This window comes from Salvia hispanica, chromosome 3, assembly GCF_023119035.1.
Source record: "Salvia hispanica cultivar TCC Black 2014 chromosome 3, UniMelb_Shisp_WGS_1.0, whole genome shotgun sequence".
Taxonomy (NCBI): domain Eukaryota; kingdom Viridiplantae; phylum Streptophyta; class Magnoliopsida; order Lamiales; family Lamiaceae; genus Salvia; species Salvia hispanica.
The window spans coordinates 19,023,024-19,044,282 of NC_062967.1; the positions used below are offsets into that span (position 1 = coordinate 19,023,024).

Genomic DNA, 21,259 nt, shown 5'->3' on the forward strand with positions numbered 1-21,259 from the left:
GTGGAAAGACTTGTTTTATTTCCTTTGTTTTCTATTTCCCTTCGTCTAGGTATGCAGATCTGTAAGTTCTTCGTTATTTATGCATAGATTTGATTCCAAGTTAGTAGCTCTGTTTTTGATTTGCTTATGTGTTTTCTCAAGAAGTTTTATGCGAATTTGGTTGTAGAAGACGATGTCACTGTCAGTTAGTACTAGAGTTAGTTATTCTGCCACTTTCCAGTCGTACTCTGCTTTTTCTTAGATGTGGTCCCATCGTAGAATTATTTCCTAGGTCTAGCTGTTAGGTTAAGTTTCTTTCTAATATTCCCAAGTCAAGTTAATTTTAATTTTCCTCAACCCAAGAAAATGCGTGGCAGCAGCCAACACCAAAAATACTCTCAAATCCTTGATTACGATTCTTACGCATCCTTCTCTCGTGGGATCGATCCTACTTCCCTATACTAGGTTTAGTAAAGTGGTTGAGGGTTTTTGAAGCGGGGATCTACTTGTGTGTCCGACGACCGGGATTCCGCACAACCTACGAGTTCCTAGACCAAGTGATCTAGTGGACTTGCTGGATCTGGGGAACCTGCCTTATTTGAATATCGAAACACTTTCCTGTTTGCTTCTTGTTAGACCTCCTCTTCTTCTTTCCCTTAGCATCCTTAGCTGCGACCTGGTTTGTCACTTTCTTCCTTCCTACGCCAGGCCTAGGGCCAGAGGAACGATGTGTCGAGATAACCATCGCTGCCTTAGCTTGGATCATGAGATCCTCCGCCGACTGAAGTTCAGTCAACAACTCAACCAAGGTGTAGTTCCTTTTGTTCATCTCAAAGTTGAGCTTGAACTGCTGAAAGCTAAGGGGCAGACTCTGAAGGATGATAGTAACTTGGGACTATGCATCAATGACGTCTCCCAAAACCACAATTTGATTGAGGTGGCTCATCATCTCAAGGAAATGGTCCCGCACAGAAGAACCTTGCTTCATAGTCTTTGCCATGATACTCCGAAAGGCTTGAGACTTAGCTGTTCGATTCTGAGTACCAAAGAGATTCGTGAGATTTTGCATAATCTCGGCGGCAGTCACCATGGCAGCATGCTGATGTCTAAGCATTGTTGACATGGATGCCAACATATAACACTTTAGCCATCTCATTTCCTTATGCCACCGTCTATGCGCATCTCGCACTGCCTGTGCAGCATAAGCCGCCGGCGTCTGAGGCCGTGGAGTAGTGAGCACAAACTTGTACTCATCAGCAGTGAGAACGATGTCTAAATTTTATTTCCATTCTATGTAATTTTGGCCCTCAAGTTTGTTTTCTTTAAGAATTGCAGATAGAGGATTGAGTGACATTGTGACGGTTTAGTTTGCACTGCAAAACATAATATTTACTATTTGTCATAAACTTATGTAATGAAATTGAAGAGATAAACCATAGAACTTTTCAAATTCTTACAACTGTAAAATTAAAATTTTGTACCCTCAAGAAGAGATCAATACGCATTAAAATTTTAACATTTTTACCAGTAACAACACCGACGAATAGTCCAGAGACCGCAGCACGGCATGGCCGCCAAATGTTGCCTAAGCACGACCATCAGATTTAACATTACAGAGATGAGGCGTTGGACATTTGTTTGTATGACACGACTTGAGGATGGCTGCTGCCACGCTTATAGGGTGAGTTAAGTTTTAAACTACTAGACTTTGGAGAATAAACTAAACTGAACTTATCAACTTAACTAAACTACTTTATCAACCAGATGTTAGTTCATGGATTTGGATGTAGTTTTACTATGGAACACATGCATGAAACGGGCCTCATCAGTAGCCATGTGCTCGGCGCCAATTTTGCGCCTACCAGATTTTACCGACACATTTGTTGTCGAAACGGACGCATCTAACTTCGGGGTCAGTGCGGTTTTGATGCAGCAAAACCACCCAATTGCCTATTTTAGAAAAAATTTGGGTCCGCGTAGACGCCTCGCCTCAACATACCACAAAGAGCTTTACGCCATAGTTGAATCGGTGCAGAAGTGGCGTCAGTATTTGTTGGGTCGTGAGTTCATCATTAGGAGTGATCAACGGAGTTTGAAGGAACTTTTATCACAAATTGTTTAAACACCGGACCAACAATTCTATGTCCGGAAACTTATGAAGTTTAAATTCAAAATTGAATATAAGTTCGGCGCTTCGAACAAGCTCGCCGATGCACGATCTCGCCAAGACGACGACTCGGGGACTAACCTACCGCAAATGCTCATCCTATATCGCGACCAATACCGGCTGTTTTGGAGGTAATCCGGGCCGAATACTCTTCACTGCCTGATTTGGTTAAATTGCATGAATTGATGGCTGCGGGGAATGAGCCGAAGCATGTGTCAGTGACAGATGGTTTAATATATTTCAAGCATCGTTTGTTTGTCAGTCGCGAATCAACTGTTTGTCGCGCGATTTTGGAGGAATGTCATGATGCTCCATCTGCGGGCCACCCCGGGGAACGACGGTCTTTTGCAAGGGTAGCATCCCCGAGCATGCGTCGGGATGTGCGTGATTATACGGCCGCGTGCTTCACTTGTCAAACAACGAAGTATGTTCGCAATAAACCAAACGGCCTCATTCAATTTTTACCAATTCCAGACATGGTATAGGAAGCTGCGTCCATGGATTTCATCGTAAGCCTTCCCCCCTCGTTTGGATACACCGCGATTATAGTAGTAGTTGATCGTCTCTCTAAATATGCCACTTTGGTGCTTTGAAAGGGGGTTTCGATGTTCTAACGGTCGCTCGGCTTTTTGTGGAAACGGTGGTCAAGCTGCATGGTTTTCCAAAGAGAATTCTATCGGACAGAGATTCAATTTTTATGAACGAATTTTGAGACGAGTTGTTGTCCCTCAACGGTACGAAACTTCAGTTCACAACCGCATATCACCCGCAAATGGACGGCCAGTCGGAGGTGACGAATCGCGCCTTAGAACAATACTTACGTGTGTTCGTGTATGAGCGCTCTAAGCGCTGGTTCGCCCAGCATCGGGATGTTGCCATTCCAAGCCCTTTACGGTCGGGAACCGCCAAGCCTGTTCGATACGTACGCACGACCTGCACACAACAAAGAAGTAGCGGAGCTGCTCGACGAGCGGGAGGAAACGTTGCGGGAGTTAAAATCTCGGATCTAACACGCACAACAGTCTATGTCCGAATTCGCAAATCGTAAAAGGAAGGATGTTGAGTTTAGGGTGGGTGATTCAGTGCTACTAAAACTTCGACCATATCGGCAGAAATCGGTAGGCAAATCATTATGCAACAAACTTGCGCGCCGGTATTATGGACCGTATGAGATCCTAGAGAGAATTGGAAGGGTAGCTTATCGCCTTCGGTTGCCCACTGATAGCAAGATTCACAAAGTGTTTCATGTTTCGCTACTAAAAGCGTTCATACCAGGCTCAACAATAGGAGTGGCATTATTGCCGGAATTTAAACGGAGTCAACCATATGATACTCCGGTGGAAGCAACAAGTAAGCGCATGATTTTGGTAGATAAAATGCCACAGGTTCAATGGCTGGTATGTTGGTCTTCGGACGCAAAACGAGCCCCTTCCTGGGAATTAGAGGAGTTACTGCGTGCTCATTTTCCTCATCTACGAACTCAATCAATGAATAACCGCTTACACTCGAAGACGAGCTGAGTCCATGCAGCCAGGTGCGTCGGAGTTAGAAGAGAAGAAGGAGAGATGGACAGAGGCAGACCCAAGGAGAGAGGGATCTGGAAGGATCGACCCAAGAGGAATGCATCTCGGCCAGCCAAATATCGAGATTTCGTCAGCCACTAGAGATAGATTTGTTTTGTTTTCTTTTTTATTTATTTCCTTATTTTTTGATTTGTTTCCTTATTTTTGTTGCTCCTTTTCCTTTTAGAATTGAGTTCAGTCTTTTCGGGTTCTCTATAAATACCCTGGAATACCCATACATGAGTAATTGAGAATTAAAGAAATAAAAACTTTTTTCTCATCTTGAGCTCTCGGTTACTTTTGCTTCACTATTTTTTCTATGTGCTCCCACTTCTCGCTAGGATCATTATTCCTATCAGGTTTTCAAGAATTATTTCATTAGATCCTTGTCTCTTCTCAGCATTTCAGGTCATTCTTGGGTTTCTTGGATGCCATTGTTTCTTGGCAGGTTTGAGGTAGTTGCGGTGAATGCTAATGATGATTTTGCTTTTTTGTGCTGTTGAAATCCTCACATTAAGGCTAATTTTAATTTCTAAAGCAACTTTTCTTTGAAGGTACATCAATTTGAGGGGTTCCATTATTAGATTCATCAAATTGTGTTTGATTGCTTTAATTCCTTTGCTTTATCAACCCTTTTTATTGCTCAAAACACTCTTAAATGAAATGGGAATTCTGCCTATATGATCTTCCCTCTTTAATTGATATGGAATTTTCTTGAATTCGGAAAGGTAACTTTTTTATATCACATTTTGAATGTATATGCTTTTATATGTAAGGGTTTCTGATTCTTTTCTTCATTTATGTAAAAATCTGCAGTGAATTAGGGGTTTTTAGCTATCTTTGAGCATCTCAATCAACCATTTCCAAAAACTCAAAATGGATCAAGATCACAAGAAATTGAAAGAATCATCATTCCCATGTGAAGTTTTGGAGAAGGTATTATCACTCATAGATTCACACAAGGATAGGAACTCAGCCTCCCTTGTTTGCAAAGATTGGTATGATGCTGAGAGATGGACAAGATCCAATCTTTTTATAGGGAATTGCTATTCAGTGTCTCCCGAGATCGTGGCTCGAAGGTTTCCCAAAATCAAGAGTGTTAGGCTCAAAGGGAAGCCAAGATTCTCAGATTTTAACTTGCTGCCCCAAAATTGGGGTGCTAATGTTCATGCTTGGCTGGTTATGTTTGCTAAGGTTTATCCGTCACTCGAGGAGCTGAGGCTCAAGAGGATGACTGTCAGTGATGAGAGCTTGGATCTCTTGGCCAGGTCATTCCCGGGCTTCAAGGCTTTATCATTGTCAAGTTGCGATGGTTTCACAGACGAAGGTCTCAAAGCAATTGCAACTCACTGCAGGTAACGGGTGCCTTATTTGTTTTCGTGATGGTTTTCGAAGCTGGGCTTCGAGGCTTTATCTTTGTTCATGTTTTTGTATCTTGATATTGTAGCTTTACACTTCTTGGATTAGTTCAAATGATCATTTATCAGTAAGATTCTTATTTTAATCTCCAAATTTTAATACTGTTTCTTTTTGTGTCGTAAGTATGCGGATGGTGTGTGAGAATTTTGGTGTTCGAGAATAAATTAAACCTTGTTCTATTACTGCATATGACTTTCTAGTTTGACTGTCGTTCTTTGAATATGTCTGCTTATTTCTTTACTCTGAGTTATTAACTTTGATGAAGCATGCTTTGCTTAATTTGTTTCTGAAACAATACTGATTAACACTAAAGATGTGCTTGGTTTTGTTACTAAAGAGGTGAGCTTTGCTATTGGTAATGCTGTGTAATGTGCGCAAGTACTCCACTACGCGAGTGCTTCTTCTGTATGTTTCTCTTTGAGAGAGATTTTTGTTTTTATTTTTGCTTTCTCGATGGGACATCTAATCTATTACTTGGCACTTAAAGGATAGGATGCCTTTCATGCCACTTTTTGTCCACGTTCATTGGCCAAGATTGGTCAAATTTTCTTCAATTTGCAGTCACTTTTGAACTATTTCCTTGGTGTTAACTGTTGAGCGAATAAGGTTTTTTTCGTCACTTGAAATGGATGATTTGCATCTCTTCAAACTTTCCCCATGGAATTCATATTTGAATAACCCGAAAGCTCCAACTGGATATAGAAGATTTTTTTTTGTTGAAAATGATTAGCGACACTGTTTTTGATTGTGCCTGCTGTAAATCAGAATATTTGAAGACTTAGAATTACAATCAGATTCCCATTTTATGCCTCTTAGGTGATATTGTTGGTTTCACTGTGGCAACTTTTTGTCTGATTCCATGTCTAGTTCTTGTCTGAACCTCCCGGACGTATTTGTGTGACACCATCGACAATTGACTTGAATAGGAATTTAGATAGCTTTGATTTTACAGAAATACATTTCTTTATGAGTCACATCCTTTTATTATCTTAAATCTTTTTTCCTACAACTTTTCACCTTTCTGCTTTTGATAATCACATCTATCTGTGACTGTATGTCCAGTAGGATATCTAGTAGGACTCGTGTTCCGATTTTATGTAGTCAAATGCTTTGATTAGACGCCAGTCACGCCACACACCAATGTTCGGTGGAAAATGTTTGGCCAACTTCGAAATTTATTTCTGAAGTTTTTTCCTATTAACTGCTACTAAATTGAAATATTGCCGTGTAATTTTCTCTGAACTCCTTCGGCATTTAGTTGTTCAAATTCTGATTTATCCTAAATGTACTCGTTTTGTAGGAACTTGACTGAGCTTGATATAGCGGATAGTGCAACAGAAGATATTGGCGGAGGTTGGCTAAGTTGCTTCCCTGAGAGCTTCACCTCATTGGAGATACTAAATTTTGCCAGCCTTCAGTGTGAGGTGAGTTTTGATGCCCTCGAGAGACTTGTCAGCCGGTGCAGAGCGTTAAGGGTTCTGCAGGTCAACGAAAGCATCAACTTGGAGCAGCTGCAACGGCTCCTTGTGCAAATTCCTCATTTAACAAGGCTTGGCACCGGCTCCTTCATGCAAGAAATTACAGTCCGTCAGTATGAGGATCTCCAAACTGCATTCAGCAATTGCAAGAATCTCCAAGCTCTTTCGGGTTTATGGGATGCTACTTCCGCATATCTCCCTTTTGTTTATGGAGCTTGTGCAAGTCTCACTTTCTTGAATTTGAGCGAAGCAAATCTCCAAAGTGGCGAACTAGCAAAGCTTCTCCCTCACTGCACTAGTCTACGTCGCCTTTGGGTAAGAAATCGATGAATCTTATGACTTGTCGTGGAAGAAAGAATATGCGAATTGAATACTAACTCGATTTTGGCAATAGGTGATTGACACCGTTGGAGACAAGGGTCTTGAGGCTGTTGGGTCGAGCTGTCCGTTGCTTGAAGAACTCAGAGTCTTCCCCCTTGATCCGTATGATCTAGATAATCAACAAGGGGTGACGGAGGCGGGCTTCTTGGCTGTTTCTCGTGGCTGCCCAAACCTCAAATACGTCCTCTACTTCTGCCGGAAGATGACCAATGACGCTGTCGTAACCATAGTGCAGAATTGCCCCGATTTCACCCATTTCCGCCTCTGCATAATGAATCCAGGCGAGCCGGATCACCTAACAAATGAGCCTATGGACGAGGCCTTTGGCGCTGTGACCAAAACATGCACCAAGCTCCGGAGACTATCGGTGTCCGGCCTTCTCACCGACAAGGCTTTCGAGTATATAGGAAAGTTCGCCAAGAATCTCGAGACTCTGTCCGTGGCCTTCGCCGGCAGCAGCGACAGGGGCATGCAGTGCGTCCTCGAAGGCTGCCCGAAGCTGAGGAAGCTCGAGATAAGGGATTGCCTGTTTGGAAACGCTGCGCTGCTCTCCGGGCTGGACAAATACGAGACGATGCGGTCGTTGTGGATGTCCGCTTGTAACCTGACCATCAAAGGGTGCAGGCTGCTTGCAAAGGAGATGCCGAGGCTCAATGTGGAGGTCATCCAGGATGAGTGGAGCGACGAGACGCACGCCAACAAAGTCTATGTGTATCGGTCCGTGGCTGGGCCGCGACGGGACGCACCCCCGTTCGTCCTCACTCTGTGAGGGGGAGGATCTCTAGGTCAGTGCTTTCTGCCTCAGAAATTTTCAAACCTATTGATGTTGTTGTAAGCTAGGAGCCGACGATAAAGTGAACTTAGTTGGTAAGACTCGTTTCTGTACACCTTTGTTGCTGGACTTGTGGTGTCGTATTATGTAAGAAGAAAGATCATGAATATGTATCTTTATTTTTGGAATTTAATCTATCTAAATGTATAAAAATGAAATTTGTTAGTAGTGTAATTTGTCACTGTATCAATGTAAATCTTGTATTCAGGTTCTCCTTTAATCATCAAACTATCCACAAGAACAGTGTAATCTATAGTACTAAGTATATAATAATATAATTTAGACCCTAAGGAATAATTAATTAACACTTAGTTTATTGTACTAGTAACAACAACAAACTTAATTGTTTAATATAACTCCCACAACTCTGCTTACTAGCTTGTACATTGGTGTCTTAATACAAGCTAGTATGTTTAGGCAGTAATGAAAATTAACCCTATTGATCACACTGTGTGAATCACTTATCATAGATTAGATTTTGATGTACCAGAGTTTTAATTGCGATTAATGCAAGTCGATGTGTTCCTAACTTATTTGTACTCAAATATTAATTGATGAATGGTTGCATAGCACTTGTACGTACACTTCATGGAAATATTTGGTTACCTGATATGCAATTAGCTCGAGATTTACAATTCATTAAGGCAATGCTATGCTCGCCCTTTCTGATTTTGTGTCTTTCTTAATACATAAAAAAAGAGTTGCAATGCCATGTATACCTCGATAAAACAATGCTAGATGCAAGATTTTCATATTAAATATAACTTGGAAATATAGGAAGATGATTCATCACAGAATTTTTCTTAAAGTCGGAATACATAACTATATCAGTTCGCAAATAAATATCAGTAGACATCACAAAATATATTATGACTCAATACCAGTTCACTGATTCATTAATATCATTTTCCGACTGAATATCAGAAATTAATACATTTTGTGATACTAATTGATATTATTAATCAAAGAATTGATATAATTTTCAATGCTCAATGTTTTATTTTAAAATAGTTCTCATTGGAACCACCAGGGACGGACCTAGCACTGGCCAAGCTAGTCTCATGTAGTCTTCTGTGATTTTTAGCAGAGATATGAGGTTGAAGCGAGAAGAGAGGGGAGAGGGAGAGGGAGAGAGTGAGAAGGGACACTTTAAAATTAAATACTCCCTCCGTCACACTTTAGGAGTTCCGGTTGAGTTCGGCACGAGTTTTAAGAAATGTAAAGGAAAGTTGGTGAAAAAAGAAATTGGAATGTGGATCCTACTTTTTTATATTAGTTTTATAATAAAATATGAGTGAAAAAAGTTAGTGGAATGTGGGGCCTAATACTATTTATGGAATATTCCAACTGGGACTCCTAAAGTGGGACATTCAAAAATGGTAAACTGGAACTCCTAAAGTGGGACGGAGGAAGTACTATTTAACTTTAAATTGGGAAATGAGATCATCTTTTAAATTTTACTCGTTTTGTGTGTTTATAATTGGGCATTGCTGAAGTTTAGTATGATCTTTAAATTTTGTCTTCTATTTTCCAAGAATACAATTATGATATTTCCTTTTAAAATTCATGGGAGAATTATACTACTAATCTGTCTTCCATTTCAAAAGTTTCAAGAATACAAATACCCCAACTAATTTTTTTAAATTTTGCAATTTTATTTGTATAATAATACTGTATTATTTTAATTCTTTGTACTTTATTATCGTATTTATGTAATTATGTTTAAATTACTAAGTTAACAGTTTATTTTCTAGACTCTAAAGATATCCAATGTGTATTTATCTTAGTATATTAATACTTTGTTTAAACTCTTCCATCGAAAATCTTTGACACTATTATATCATTACAGACCACTTAAATTTCAGCACTGACTGATAAAAATTTCTAGTTCAGTCCTTGGGAACCACCTCCCATCAGCATATATAAAAGTAGCCCAATACACTTTTAGAGCATATCTTGGACCACAACAATCACATAATCTAATACTCCAGAATGCAAACGACTTAACGATGATCACATTTAAAACTTTAAATATAATATTCTTAGGAGTTACTAGGCTTATGTATAAGGTCACATTCCCCTAAAATTGCCATTAAAATTAAAACTAATTAAGAATCATATCAGTTTATTGATTCATTAATATCAATTACAGTAACAAATATATTTGTTGTTTATTCAAGCTCGTTGATTCAGAAATATTAGTAGCATTTTATGATAATGAAAGTCAGCTACTAATATGTTTTATAATGTCAACTGATGTTAATGAATCACCAAACTTATATGATTCCCGATTCACATTTTATGTTATTTTAATTTAATCACTAACTCCATATGTATAATGATATGTGCTTCCATTTTTAGCTTTATTACCTACTCCTTTTCAATTCAATTCTTTTTATCATTCGTTTTTGTTGAGTTTCAAAATCCTTATTTGATAAAAACATTCCCTCTAACTATTTACCACTAGTTACTCTTGCTTCTGAATGGTTTATACATTGATTTCAGGATATTAGTATTAAACATGACTTAACCAAGACATAGATTTAGATCCATTATTCGAGCATCAATTTGATTCTTGAAAAGCACTGCAGCTTACTCGTATTTGTGGCATAAGGCCAAGATCATTGTTTACGCAATAATCAAAGACTAAAGGTTCGAGTAAAGACACACACTAATATCAACCATTTTGATTGTCCATATAAGAATTATCAATAAAATACCATGCAAAATGCAAATTATGATAAAAAAAAAAAAAAAAAAAAAAAAAAAAAAAAAAAAAAAAAAAAAAACTTAGCGGGGGGAAGCGGATATATATGATCTTTTACATCGGACCTTTATCTCTTGGAAGCTAAGTTTTTTCCATGTTTGGGATTTCACTTGTACCTTACTCAAAGTCTTTTCAACTAATCAAATTTTATGATGAATATTTGAGCAATTTTTCCTTTCTACCAAACATTGAACAAAACACATTACTAACTTTACCATATTCTCCTTTTATTGGCATGTGGACACCATTTCACTCCAAAAACTATATTCCAACGAACTACTGCTATTTTGTTCTTATGTTTATTTCCTATTCGTAGTCCCTATCTTGACTACAAACATGCATAAATTATTAAAAAACAATTGTTGCTTGATCATAACTACAAACATGCATAATACCACGAATTTTCCAAAATTTTGGTTTTTTCCACGAACTTTAAATTTGGCAAACTCCCTCCATCCATGAAAAATGGTTTCATTTTGCCATTTCGGAATGTCCACAGAAAATAGTCTCATTTCTAAAAATAGAAAGTTTCTCTCTCATACTTTTCCCACTTTTTCTTATATCTCATACTCCCTCCGTCCCTTAAAATTTGGCATCATTTGACCCGACACGGGTTTTTAGAAATGTAATAGAAAGTGGGTTGAAAAAATTAGTGGCATGTGGGTCCTACTTTTTATATATTAGTTTTAAAATAAAATGTGAGTGGGAATTAATTAGTGGAATGTGGGGTCCACTACCAAAAATGGTAAAAGTGAAAAGTGACAAATTTTTAGGGACGGACGAAAAAGGAAATATGTGATAAATAATTCGGGGACGGAGGGAGTACCTTATTTACTTTTTCTACATATATCTCTTACTTTACCTACTTTTTTCTCATTTCATCTTACTTTATCAATTTCTTATTAAAACCCGTGTTGTCCACAAATGAGACTATTTTTTGTGGACGGAGGGAGTATAATATTACGAACTTAAATAGTTGTTTAATTTTTCCCACTAGCAACAAAATCTGGTTACATTTTATTTGTTATAAGATATGATTATCATTGAAAATAATGTTATTACAAAAATAATAGTAATATTTCATTTGTTCCCCAAAATAGTCTCATGTGTGGATGGCATGAATTTTACTGTGCAATTAATAAATTATGAAAGAAATAAAAATAATACTAATAAATTATGAAAAGGAAAGAGGAATACGGATTTGAAAATTTTCACGAATAGGAACGTGACAAATTTTGATGGAGGAGGTGAAATGGGAAAATAAACTAAGTTTTATGGATGAAAGGAATTACTTGAATTCTGCACAAATAATTGTGACAATGTTATTTAATAAAAGCTTTTTGTAGTAATTTGTATTTTTCAATTCGATATGTCCATAATACCGGAGGTCCGTTAGAATTATAAGATTTCAATTAAATAATTTCATGACAGAGATATCTAAATAAATCAAAATTTAATTTTTATGGACTTTTCTATATTATTGTCTTTGTTATTTTATTATCTCTCCACTTTAATTATTTATTATTATTTTTTGAAAATATTTGCGGAAAATAAAAGGAGTCATCTTGACTGGGACAGGGGCAATAAGATTTTTTATTAGAAGTATATTAAAATCAAATTAAATATATAATTTAAAATAACAATAAGAGAGACATTGAGTGGAAGTGAAATGAATGTGTGCATTCAACTTATTCGTGCCAATGATAGGAATTGTATTCTAGGACGAAACAAACATTTTGGATTGAAAAAAGTCCATCCATTTATATTTGTATTTGAGACATAGTCGAGCTGCTTAGTTTGATGGACTTGTAATTTGGGGACTAGGGTTCGCCTCTTTTTTTCAACTCTGTTTTACTCCATCCGTCCCACATAATTCGTTTCACTTTAAACGGGTACGGATTTTAAAAAATTTAATGAAAAGTGATTTGAAAAAGTTAGTGGAAGGTGAGTTCTACTTTTATATATTAATTTTATAATAAAATATGAGTTGTAATGCGTTAGTGGAATATAAGGTCCATAACCAAAAATAATAAAAGAAATAAGACGGACCGAAATGGAAAAATATGACAAATTATATGGGACGGAAGGAGTACTTATTTTCCAGACTGCTTTACCCAATACTCTTGCCAAACAACTTTTGCTCTCACCTTACGATTTTTATTTTTCACAAAATTATTCTTTTTTACACATTACTAATAAATTTTATTTATAATATTAATGATAATTTTTGCTAGTCACTTTTCAATTTAAATTATTTTTAAAAAATAAACAGTTGCATAAATAATTTAATACAATTATTAGTGAACTTTGATAATGTATAAAAATATTATTTCAGTAAATTTAATTTAACACCATTGATCTTTATTCTAAAAAAAATATTAATTGATTAATTTATTTATCTTCTACATTAAATATAATGTAGAGTTTTGATTATAAATGCTTTGCAATACTTTTGAAAGAATATTGTAAGGATTCAAATGCGGATATGCAGAAATATTGATACTATACTTCATTTGGCGATAAGATGTTTAGTCGTGAAGGAAAATGTTAGTAACAGTCCAAATGACAATTCAACTGTTGCTTTTCCGACATTTGCTTTTTAACGACAATCATCATATATTTAGTTTATACTCTCTCCGTCCACGATTAAGAGTTTCATTTTTAAATGGCGCGGGTTTTAAGAAATGTTAAGAAAAATGGGTAGAAGAAAGTTAGTGGAATAGGGTCCCACTTGTATATATTAGTTTTAAATGATATGTGAGTGGAATGAGTTAGTGGAATGTGGGATCTCTTTACCATTTATGGTAATTATGAACCGGGACTCTTATTCGTGGACGGACTAAAATGGAAAAATGGGACTCTTATTCGTAGACGGAGGGAGTATTACTCATCCTCTAATTAGTTTCCTCGTTAGCACATCTATCTCTTGTTACTCATACTATTCATGCCGCAATTACTTCCGGTGACACTAATATTGACAACAAAAAAACACCTCACAATTTGTAAACTATATTTTGGGCATCCTATTTAAAAATTCTGACTCAATCACTATGTCATCTAAACTATCTCTATAAGTTTGAATATTTGATCCTTAATTGCTACATTAGATAATATTCTTTTGTAATTAAAAGTGATTTTAGGATTGTTTATTACTTGAATGTAGTTAATGTGCATTAAATTTATAGTTTAAAATACACAACTTTCACCTGCATAAACAATACACAATTCACCATTTCAAGGTTTCTAGCACTAGATGTTTGCGAAAATGCCATATGCCGAGTATTACGTCTAGGATATATGAATACTAATATTAATTTTATATACATGTTTTGGTCTGTGATTAATGTTTAGTCATTAACATAGAAATCATATAATCACGCAAATTTGTATTTATTTGTTCAATCTTGTAAAAGTTAAACGAATAATTACATAAAAATCTCTATAATGATTATCCCAAAAACAACAGAAAAAGAGCATAAAGCAGAAGCATACCTTACTTCATATTGAATTGAATGACATAATTACTTTACAATGGTTATAGTCCACACAATCAGAAATGTTCTTCACAATAGTCTATAAAGAGAATACAGAGATATCAAATCGTTTTTCTGATGTCTATGAACCATTACACTAACTTATATTTATATAAAATATAAGACTTTCTTTTTCTATTCAATTTCCCAACAAATAGAAAATTTCGTATGATTTCTACACTTCTATTAATAACATATAAATACATTTTGATTTAAACTTTAATCTTTTATGAATCACTTTAGTTGAATAACTAAAAAATTAATATAACAAATTAAATTATATACATGGAGGCCTAAATTTCCAACACATCCACCCAAAAATATTACATGACACCGCCCCATTTGTTATCACTTTTCAACAAGATATCATTATTTGCATTTTAAGAATTTTAAATGTTTTTCTCCAAACCATGCACTGCTCTTAACTCATGGTTAAGTGTATGAAAATGAAACAGATGTGTATTCTTTATAATAATCTATAGGACACTCATTTACAACAAAGATGATGTATATTAAATTTAGGATATCTTCAAAAATTGAAAAACTTGAAACTTTCAAAATTGTTGTCGAGAAATTACGAAAAAAAACTCGATATCATAATATTATTTGTAGGAATTTTTTCATTCGTGGGAAAAAACAAACACGGGGTAAAGTTCGTGATATTATTTGCCAATTTTAAAGTTCGTGGGAAAAAACCCAACATTTTAAAATTTTGTGATATTAGATGCCAATATCCCAAAAATAAAAAACTAAAAAACGGAATTATATTTTAACTCCACTCCTATTTTCTAAACATGCGTAGTTTGCTTATAAATTATTAATAATATATATTTCACGTAAATGACTAATTTTTGCCATAAAATAATCTGGAATCATATTCAAATTTCATAGTTTAAAATTTTAAATTAGGCCAAAATTGATTCTGCAATTTGCCCTTCAAAAAACTCAAACTAAATTATTCACCGCCCCCACAATTATCTTCCCTTGACGCAAAACTAAAACAAAATAAGAAAGGTACTATTATTACGAAAGATAGAAATAGAAGTGACTGTATTTAATACTACTCCATTTGTAATTATACACTGCCAACAGATGTGACTTTATTTAATTCTACAGTTCAACTAAGTTGGTACAAAATGTTTAGTATGAAAATTAAGAAATTGCATTGGATAGATTAAATAAAAGTAAAATAAAATAAAAAAGGAAATAAGTATTGGGAGAAATAAGAGAGAGTAAGTATATGATGAAATAAAATAAAAATTATTTAAATATTTTGCTTTTAGTTAAAAAATAAACTAAACTTTAATTGATCGTTTTAAATTAAAATGAATGCGATTAGATTAAATTTAGTTGGGATGTAAAAAATACTCCCTCCGTTCCATAGTAATAGGGACGTTTTTTCATTTCCGTCCGTTCCATAGTAATAGAGTCATTTTCATTTTTAGTAAAAGTCAACACATTTTTCCACATCTATTTTACTCTCTCTTACTTTTTTCTATCTTCATCTTTCTACCTTTTTCATTTTCCACTTTATTCTTTCTTTACTTAATTCACCTAACACAATTTTTCTTAATCTACGTGCCGAAAAGTTACGCCTCCATTACTCTGAAACGGAGGGAGTACAATATATGTCATGAATAAAAGTGAAAAGTTCACCACAATAATTGTTGCAGTGGAAAAGGCTGACCCTTAGAGCAAGAATCTCACACATGGTGGTGGGGTGAGGCTTAGGCAATATTGAAAGCTACCTACATTTTCTGTTTTATCCTTTTCACCTAATTTAAAAGGCTTTGTCCTTATTATCTGTGGGCCATTCCTACACTAACCCATCCCAATTAATTACCACACTATGTATTTAGCTCAAAATTAATGAGTAGAAAATATATGGAGAAATACTTTTATTAATAAGGAACAGAAAAAATATGGAGAGAAATGCCTTTATTAATAAGAAATGTAGAAAGTAGATAAACAAAAAAATGAAACAAAAGTGTAGTAGACAATTTTCTCTTCAATTTAGAGGCACTTTTCTGTGCTCCCTAAATTTTACCCTTTAAAAAAAAAACAATGCAAGTAATTGCTTTTATTTTATATCCTTTATAATAAAGGAAAAGTAGAAAATGGAAAAGATAGAGAGGTGAATAGAGAATAAAGTAAGAGATAGTAAAGTAAATGAAAAGAAATGTGTTGACTTTTACTATTCCTTCCGTCCCACGTAATTTGGGATACTTTAACCCGGCACGTGTTTTAAGAAATCTAGTGGAAAGTGAGTTGAAAAAGTTGGTGGGATGTGAGTCCTACTTTTAAAGTATTAATTTTATAATAAAATGTGAGTAGGAATGAATTAGTGGAATATGAGGTCACTACCAAAAATGATAAAAGTGAAATGAGACAAATTATGTGAGACTACCCAAAATGGAATACTGTGTCAAATTATATGGGACAGAGGGAATAAAAAGGAAAATGACTCCACTACTATGAAACGTATCAAAATGACAAAATAACTCAATTATTATGGAACGGATGGAATAGTAAAATGTAAGAGTAGCAATTAAATGAGGATGAATGAAAAAGGAAATTGGTGCTAATTAATGGAGGGCAAAGTGAGTAATATATAAAAGTAGAGTTCATGTTTCACTATTTTTTTAAACTCATTTTTTAATTATATTTCTTAGAGTGAACTACAAAAATGGTCCCTGGACTATGGGTTTATCTCGCCCATAGTCCCTGGACTTTAAAAATATCGTCAGTAGTCCCTGGACTAAGGGTTTATCTCGAAATTGGTCCTTTTGGCTTTTTTTGGTACGAAAATACCCTTTGATATTATTTTGGGGGGTTTGGGCAATTTGGTCTTTTTACACTTTTAACATTTTAAATCTGATATTATTTTAGTTATGTACTAACTTTGATATTATTTCAAAATTATCATTCTTCTTCCATTTTGTTATCCTTCATTGAATTTTTTTTTATTTCAATATTAGATTTAATTTTATAAAATTAAATTTAATATTTAGATTTTTAAATATCAATAAATTTTTTTAATGAAAACTATTAATTCATGGACACTATAAATATTGATTAAAACTATTAATTTTTGTTATTTAACATAGTATTCAATTGAATTGAAGAAGTACAGAAAAATAATATGAATCATGATGGAAAAATAAGAGTTATTCTATTTAGCCTCCGTTCGGTTGTTATAATTGCTTGTGATTAAATATTATGAAGTTGACTAAAAATTTGATCCTACTTAAAATTTTATATAGGAGTATTTTTGTTGAAATTTTCTAGTAAATTTTGATTGTTTTCAAATTAATAAACGAAAATTATATTAGTCTTACATTAGATGCATATTTATTTCAGAATAAATTGTGTTATATAATCTATTTTTGATTAAAGCTACTCCCTCCGTCCCACGTTACTTGAGTCACTTCTTTTTTGCACTCGTTTTGAAAAAATAATAATAAATAATTAAAGTGAAGAGAAAATAAAGTAAAAAAAATTAATATAGTTAAGACTCTTCTCTACATTATTCTTTCTCTTACTTTTTTTCTCTCCATTTTAACTATTTATTATTATTTTTCCAAAACGAGTGCAAAAAAGAAATGACTCAAGTAACGTGAGACAGAGAGAATATTAAATATTGATTAAAACTAAGGCGTTGTCATACCTTATTGATTACATAGTACTATACAATATCAAATGTTGATTATAACTATTAATTTTTGCTATTTAATAACTTTTATAATTAAAAAATTTATTGATATTTAAAAATTAAAATTTAAAATTTTGTAAAATTAAATCTAATATTGAAATAAAGAAACAAAGTGAAGGATGACAAAAGGGAAAAGGGATGATAAATTTGAAATAATATCAAAGTTAGTACATAACTAAAATAATATCAGATTTAAAATGTTAAAAGTGTAAAAAGACTAAATTGCCCAAACCCCCAAAATAATATCAAAGGGTATTTTCGTACCAAAAAAAGCTAAAAGGACCAATTTCGAGATAAACCCTTAGTCCAGGGACTACTGACGATATTTTTAAAGTCCAGGGACTATGGGCGAGATAAACCCATAGTCCAGGGACCATTTTTGTAGTTCACTCTATTTCTTAACACTTGTACCATAATTAAAATGGACAATTATTGGAGGACGGATGGAGTAAGAAATATTAAGAAAAATGAATGAAAAAAAGTTAGTTGAATATGAATAATAAAATACGTGAGAAATGAATTTATAGTAAAATATAATGAAACTTATATTGATGGACAGATTAAAAGGATAAAACGGGACTCCTAAATGGGGCTCCTATTCCAATACCATGACGACCATTTTCGTCAATCGCATAAATTGCGATTCTGTCACAAGCTGTATGTATCAGTACAATAAACCAAACCACAGATAATATTCTCACATCCCCCGTCGGAATCTTGAATCTCCGCTGCCGGAAAACTCAATTCCGCCGCAAAATGCGCTTCCCCCAAATCCAGCCTCTTTTATAAAGAAATTCAAGAAATGGGCGAGGAAGAAAACCCCTCCTCCTCATCACCATCACCAGAAAAAGAGCAATTAAAGCAAGCAATTCTGCAAATTTCATCTCAAATCTCCGTTTCTCATTCAATCAAAGTCTTCACCGCGAAATGGCAATCGGCGAGGAACAAGCTCGAGGAGCTGTTCTCGCACCTCGCAGCCATCGAAAACTGCGAATTGGGCGGTAGAAACCCCTCGCTGTCGGCGGCGGTGGCGGAGATTTTAGCCACGTTGGCAAACTGCGGCGATCTGGCGCGGCGGTGCTCGGAGTTTACATACACCGGGAAGCTCCTCATGCAGAGCGATCTCGACATTCTCTCCGCGAATCTCGACTCCCACATCGCCAGCCTCCGCGGCATTGGGCTTGTTGAGCAGAGCCACGCGCTAGTCGTTTCGAGGCTGAGTTTGGCCTCGGCCTCGAAAGACGATGTGCGTTTCTACCTCAACGACGTCTTTTCGAGGCTCAAAATCGGAAAGAAGAGAGAAGCCTTAATTGCCTTCAACGAGGTGGCTCGTGAATATGAGAGACACATTAAAGTTGGAGTCGAGATTGACGGCTTCGTCAATCTCATCGTCCATTCTCTCGATTCTCACGAGACGGAAGTGCAGGAGGCAGCCGCAGAGGCCGTCTCCTCCATCGCCGGAATTCCTCTCGGGAAAGCCGCGCTGGTATCCGCCGCCGCGATTGCGCCGCTGATCAGAGCGGTAGAGAGCGGCAGCGAGCTTTGCAATGAGTTCGCCGCGAGGTGTTTGCTAAAAATGACGGAGAATTCCGACAACGTTTGGGCGGTTTTGGCCCACGGCGGCGTGCCTGCCCTGTTAAAAATCTGCACCTGCGCCGGCGACAGTGGGACCCAGCTGGTTTCCTTGGCTTGCGGGGTTTTGAAAAACCTCGCCGCAGTGGAGGAGATCAAGAGATTCATGGTGGAAGACGGCGCCATCGCTGGCCTCATCACCCTCGCTGGAAGCAGGGGCGGCGAGGACGCGCAGATCAGCGCTCTAGATCTTCTGCACATAATTGTGCGTGGAGACATATTGAATAGAGAAGCAATCATTGCACACGGCGGGCTTCAGACGCTGGTGGGAATCATGGACCCAGAAAGGCCGGGGTCCACGAAAACCAGAGAGGTGGCGTTCCGATGCATCACGACGATATGCTTGTCGTCGGTGACGTCATGTCTAGCCTCGGGTTTCGCGGATCACATACTACATTTCCTCCGATTTGGAGAGGCTCCTGTCCAGGAACTGGCCCTGAAGGCCAGTTTCTGGCTCAGTGGAGCATCGGATTATGCAAAAAAGGTGATGGGCGAGGTAGGGTTCATGGATGTGCTCGTCGAATTACTCGAATCTAAGTCGTTCGACATAAGGGAGATTGCGGGGGAGACACTCTCGGACATGCTCGTGCTGCATAAGAATAGGAGGAGGTTCGTGCAAAATGATGAAAACGTCGTCGTTTTGATGCGATTGCTTGATCCCGAGCAGGGGAATAACAAGGTTTTGCTTTCGATTTTGGCGTCGTTGTCGAGGAGTAATAGTGCAAGGAAGAAGATGCTGAGCTCGGGATACCTTAAAAACATCGAGAAGCTAGAAGAGGAGGGTGCCAAGGAGATTGTCAGGAAATTGTCTTCCAGTAGATTTCGGAATGTTTTTAATGTTCTCTGGCATTCTTGAATACTAATTCTAGTTTAATTTTTTCTTGTTTTCATTCCAAGATTTTTAGTTTTGTAAATCTACATTAGTTCCTCATTAGAGAATTTATCGTCTGCCAGCTTTAAGAATGCAGGCAATGGCAAATAAACATTTCCAGCAATATTATCAATAAAAAGTTTTATACTAGAGCACTAACTTATTTTGGTTAGTATTTGCTGCATATTGAATGCGGCCTGAGCAACTTTTAATCACACCCAAAGAGCATCCATAACGCTGCGGGCCGGACCACACCTGAGTCCCGGCCCGCAGCCTGTCACGTTGGAGAGAGCAAAGTTGGAGCCTGGGCCGCGCCCAGGTGCGGTCCGGCTCAGCGTTGGAGCCTCCTGGCCCGTGCCCCGACACGTCCCGGCCCAAACCCCATTCCTTTTTGTTTTTTTGTTTTTTTTGATTTTTTTTTGTATTTGGAATTTAATCCTTGAAGAAGAACGGAAGAAGAAATGAAGAGGAGGTAGAGGAAGAAGAGGGAGAGGGAGGGTGAAGGTTTCTCTCATTTTCATTTTATTTAATTTATATAATTTATAATTATATGTTGGAAATTTGGAAGTGGAGGCTGTCATTTTGATTTTCTTATTTTGTTCAATTTTTTTTAATTTTTAGTTTAAAGGAATAATTTATTATTTTTGAATTAAAAATAAAATTTTCGTGTTATAATTGTTCAACGTTTTCAATTTTTACAAGTAAAATATGTTGGAGTTGTGAATAGTGCAATTTAATAGTTGTGGCCTGAATGAGGCCTGCAGAGTTAGAGGAGTTGTAGTCTGGGATTGAAATTTAGGGGAATGATGACGCGGAGGGGACTTGGGGCCTGAATCGGCACGGTGTTGTGGATGCTCTAATTCTGAAATATCAACCTAGAGGTGCCCACGGTTCAGGAACCGGCGGTTACGGTTCGGAACCGCTGG

The 21,259-nt window shown here is 36.3% G+C and overlaps 2 protein-coding genes across 4 annotated transcripts; both read left to right on the plus strand.

Annotated features, from left to right (window-relative positions):
- The first annotated feature begins 3,944 nt into the window (after window positions 1-3,944).
- Window positions 3,945-8,038, plus strand: LOC125214558 (protein TRANSPORT INHIBITOR RESPONSE 1-like). Of its 3 annotated transcripts, none has more exons than XM_048115637.1 (4): window positions 3,945-4,436; window positions 4,525-5,063; window positions 6,428-6,920; window positions 7,000-8,038. In XM_048115637.1, exons 2-4 carry the CDS (start codon window positions 4,585-4,587, stop codon window positions 7,753-7,755), a joined length of 1,728 nt encoding a protein of 575 aa, XP_047971594.1. In that variant the 5' UTR covers window positions 3,945-4,436; window positions 4,525-4,584; the 3' UTR covers window positions 7,756-8,038. The 3 variants fall into 3 exon arrangements, with proteins under 3 accessions (XP_047971594.1, XP_047971593.1, XP_047971595.1); XM_048115636.1 differs by having other exon boundaries at window positions 3,945-4,163; XM_048115638.1 differs by having other exon boundaries at window positions 3,945-4,156.
- Window positions 8,039-18,632: 10,594 nt separating this feature from the next.
- LOC125209519 (vacuolar protein 8-like) lies at window positions 18,633-20,318 on the plus strand. The gene has a single exon (XM_048109118.1). The coding sequence runs from the start codon at window positions 18,633-18,635 to the stop codon at window positions 20,316-20,318; it is 1,686 nt and encodes a 561-aa protein (XP_047965075.1).
- The last annotated feature ends 941 nt before the right edge of the window (window positions 20,319-21,259 follow it).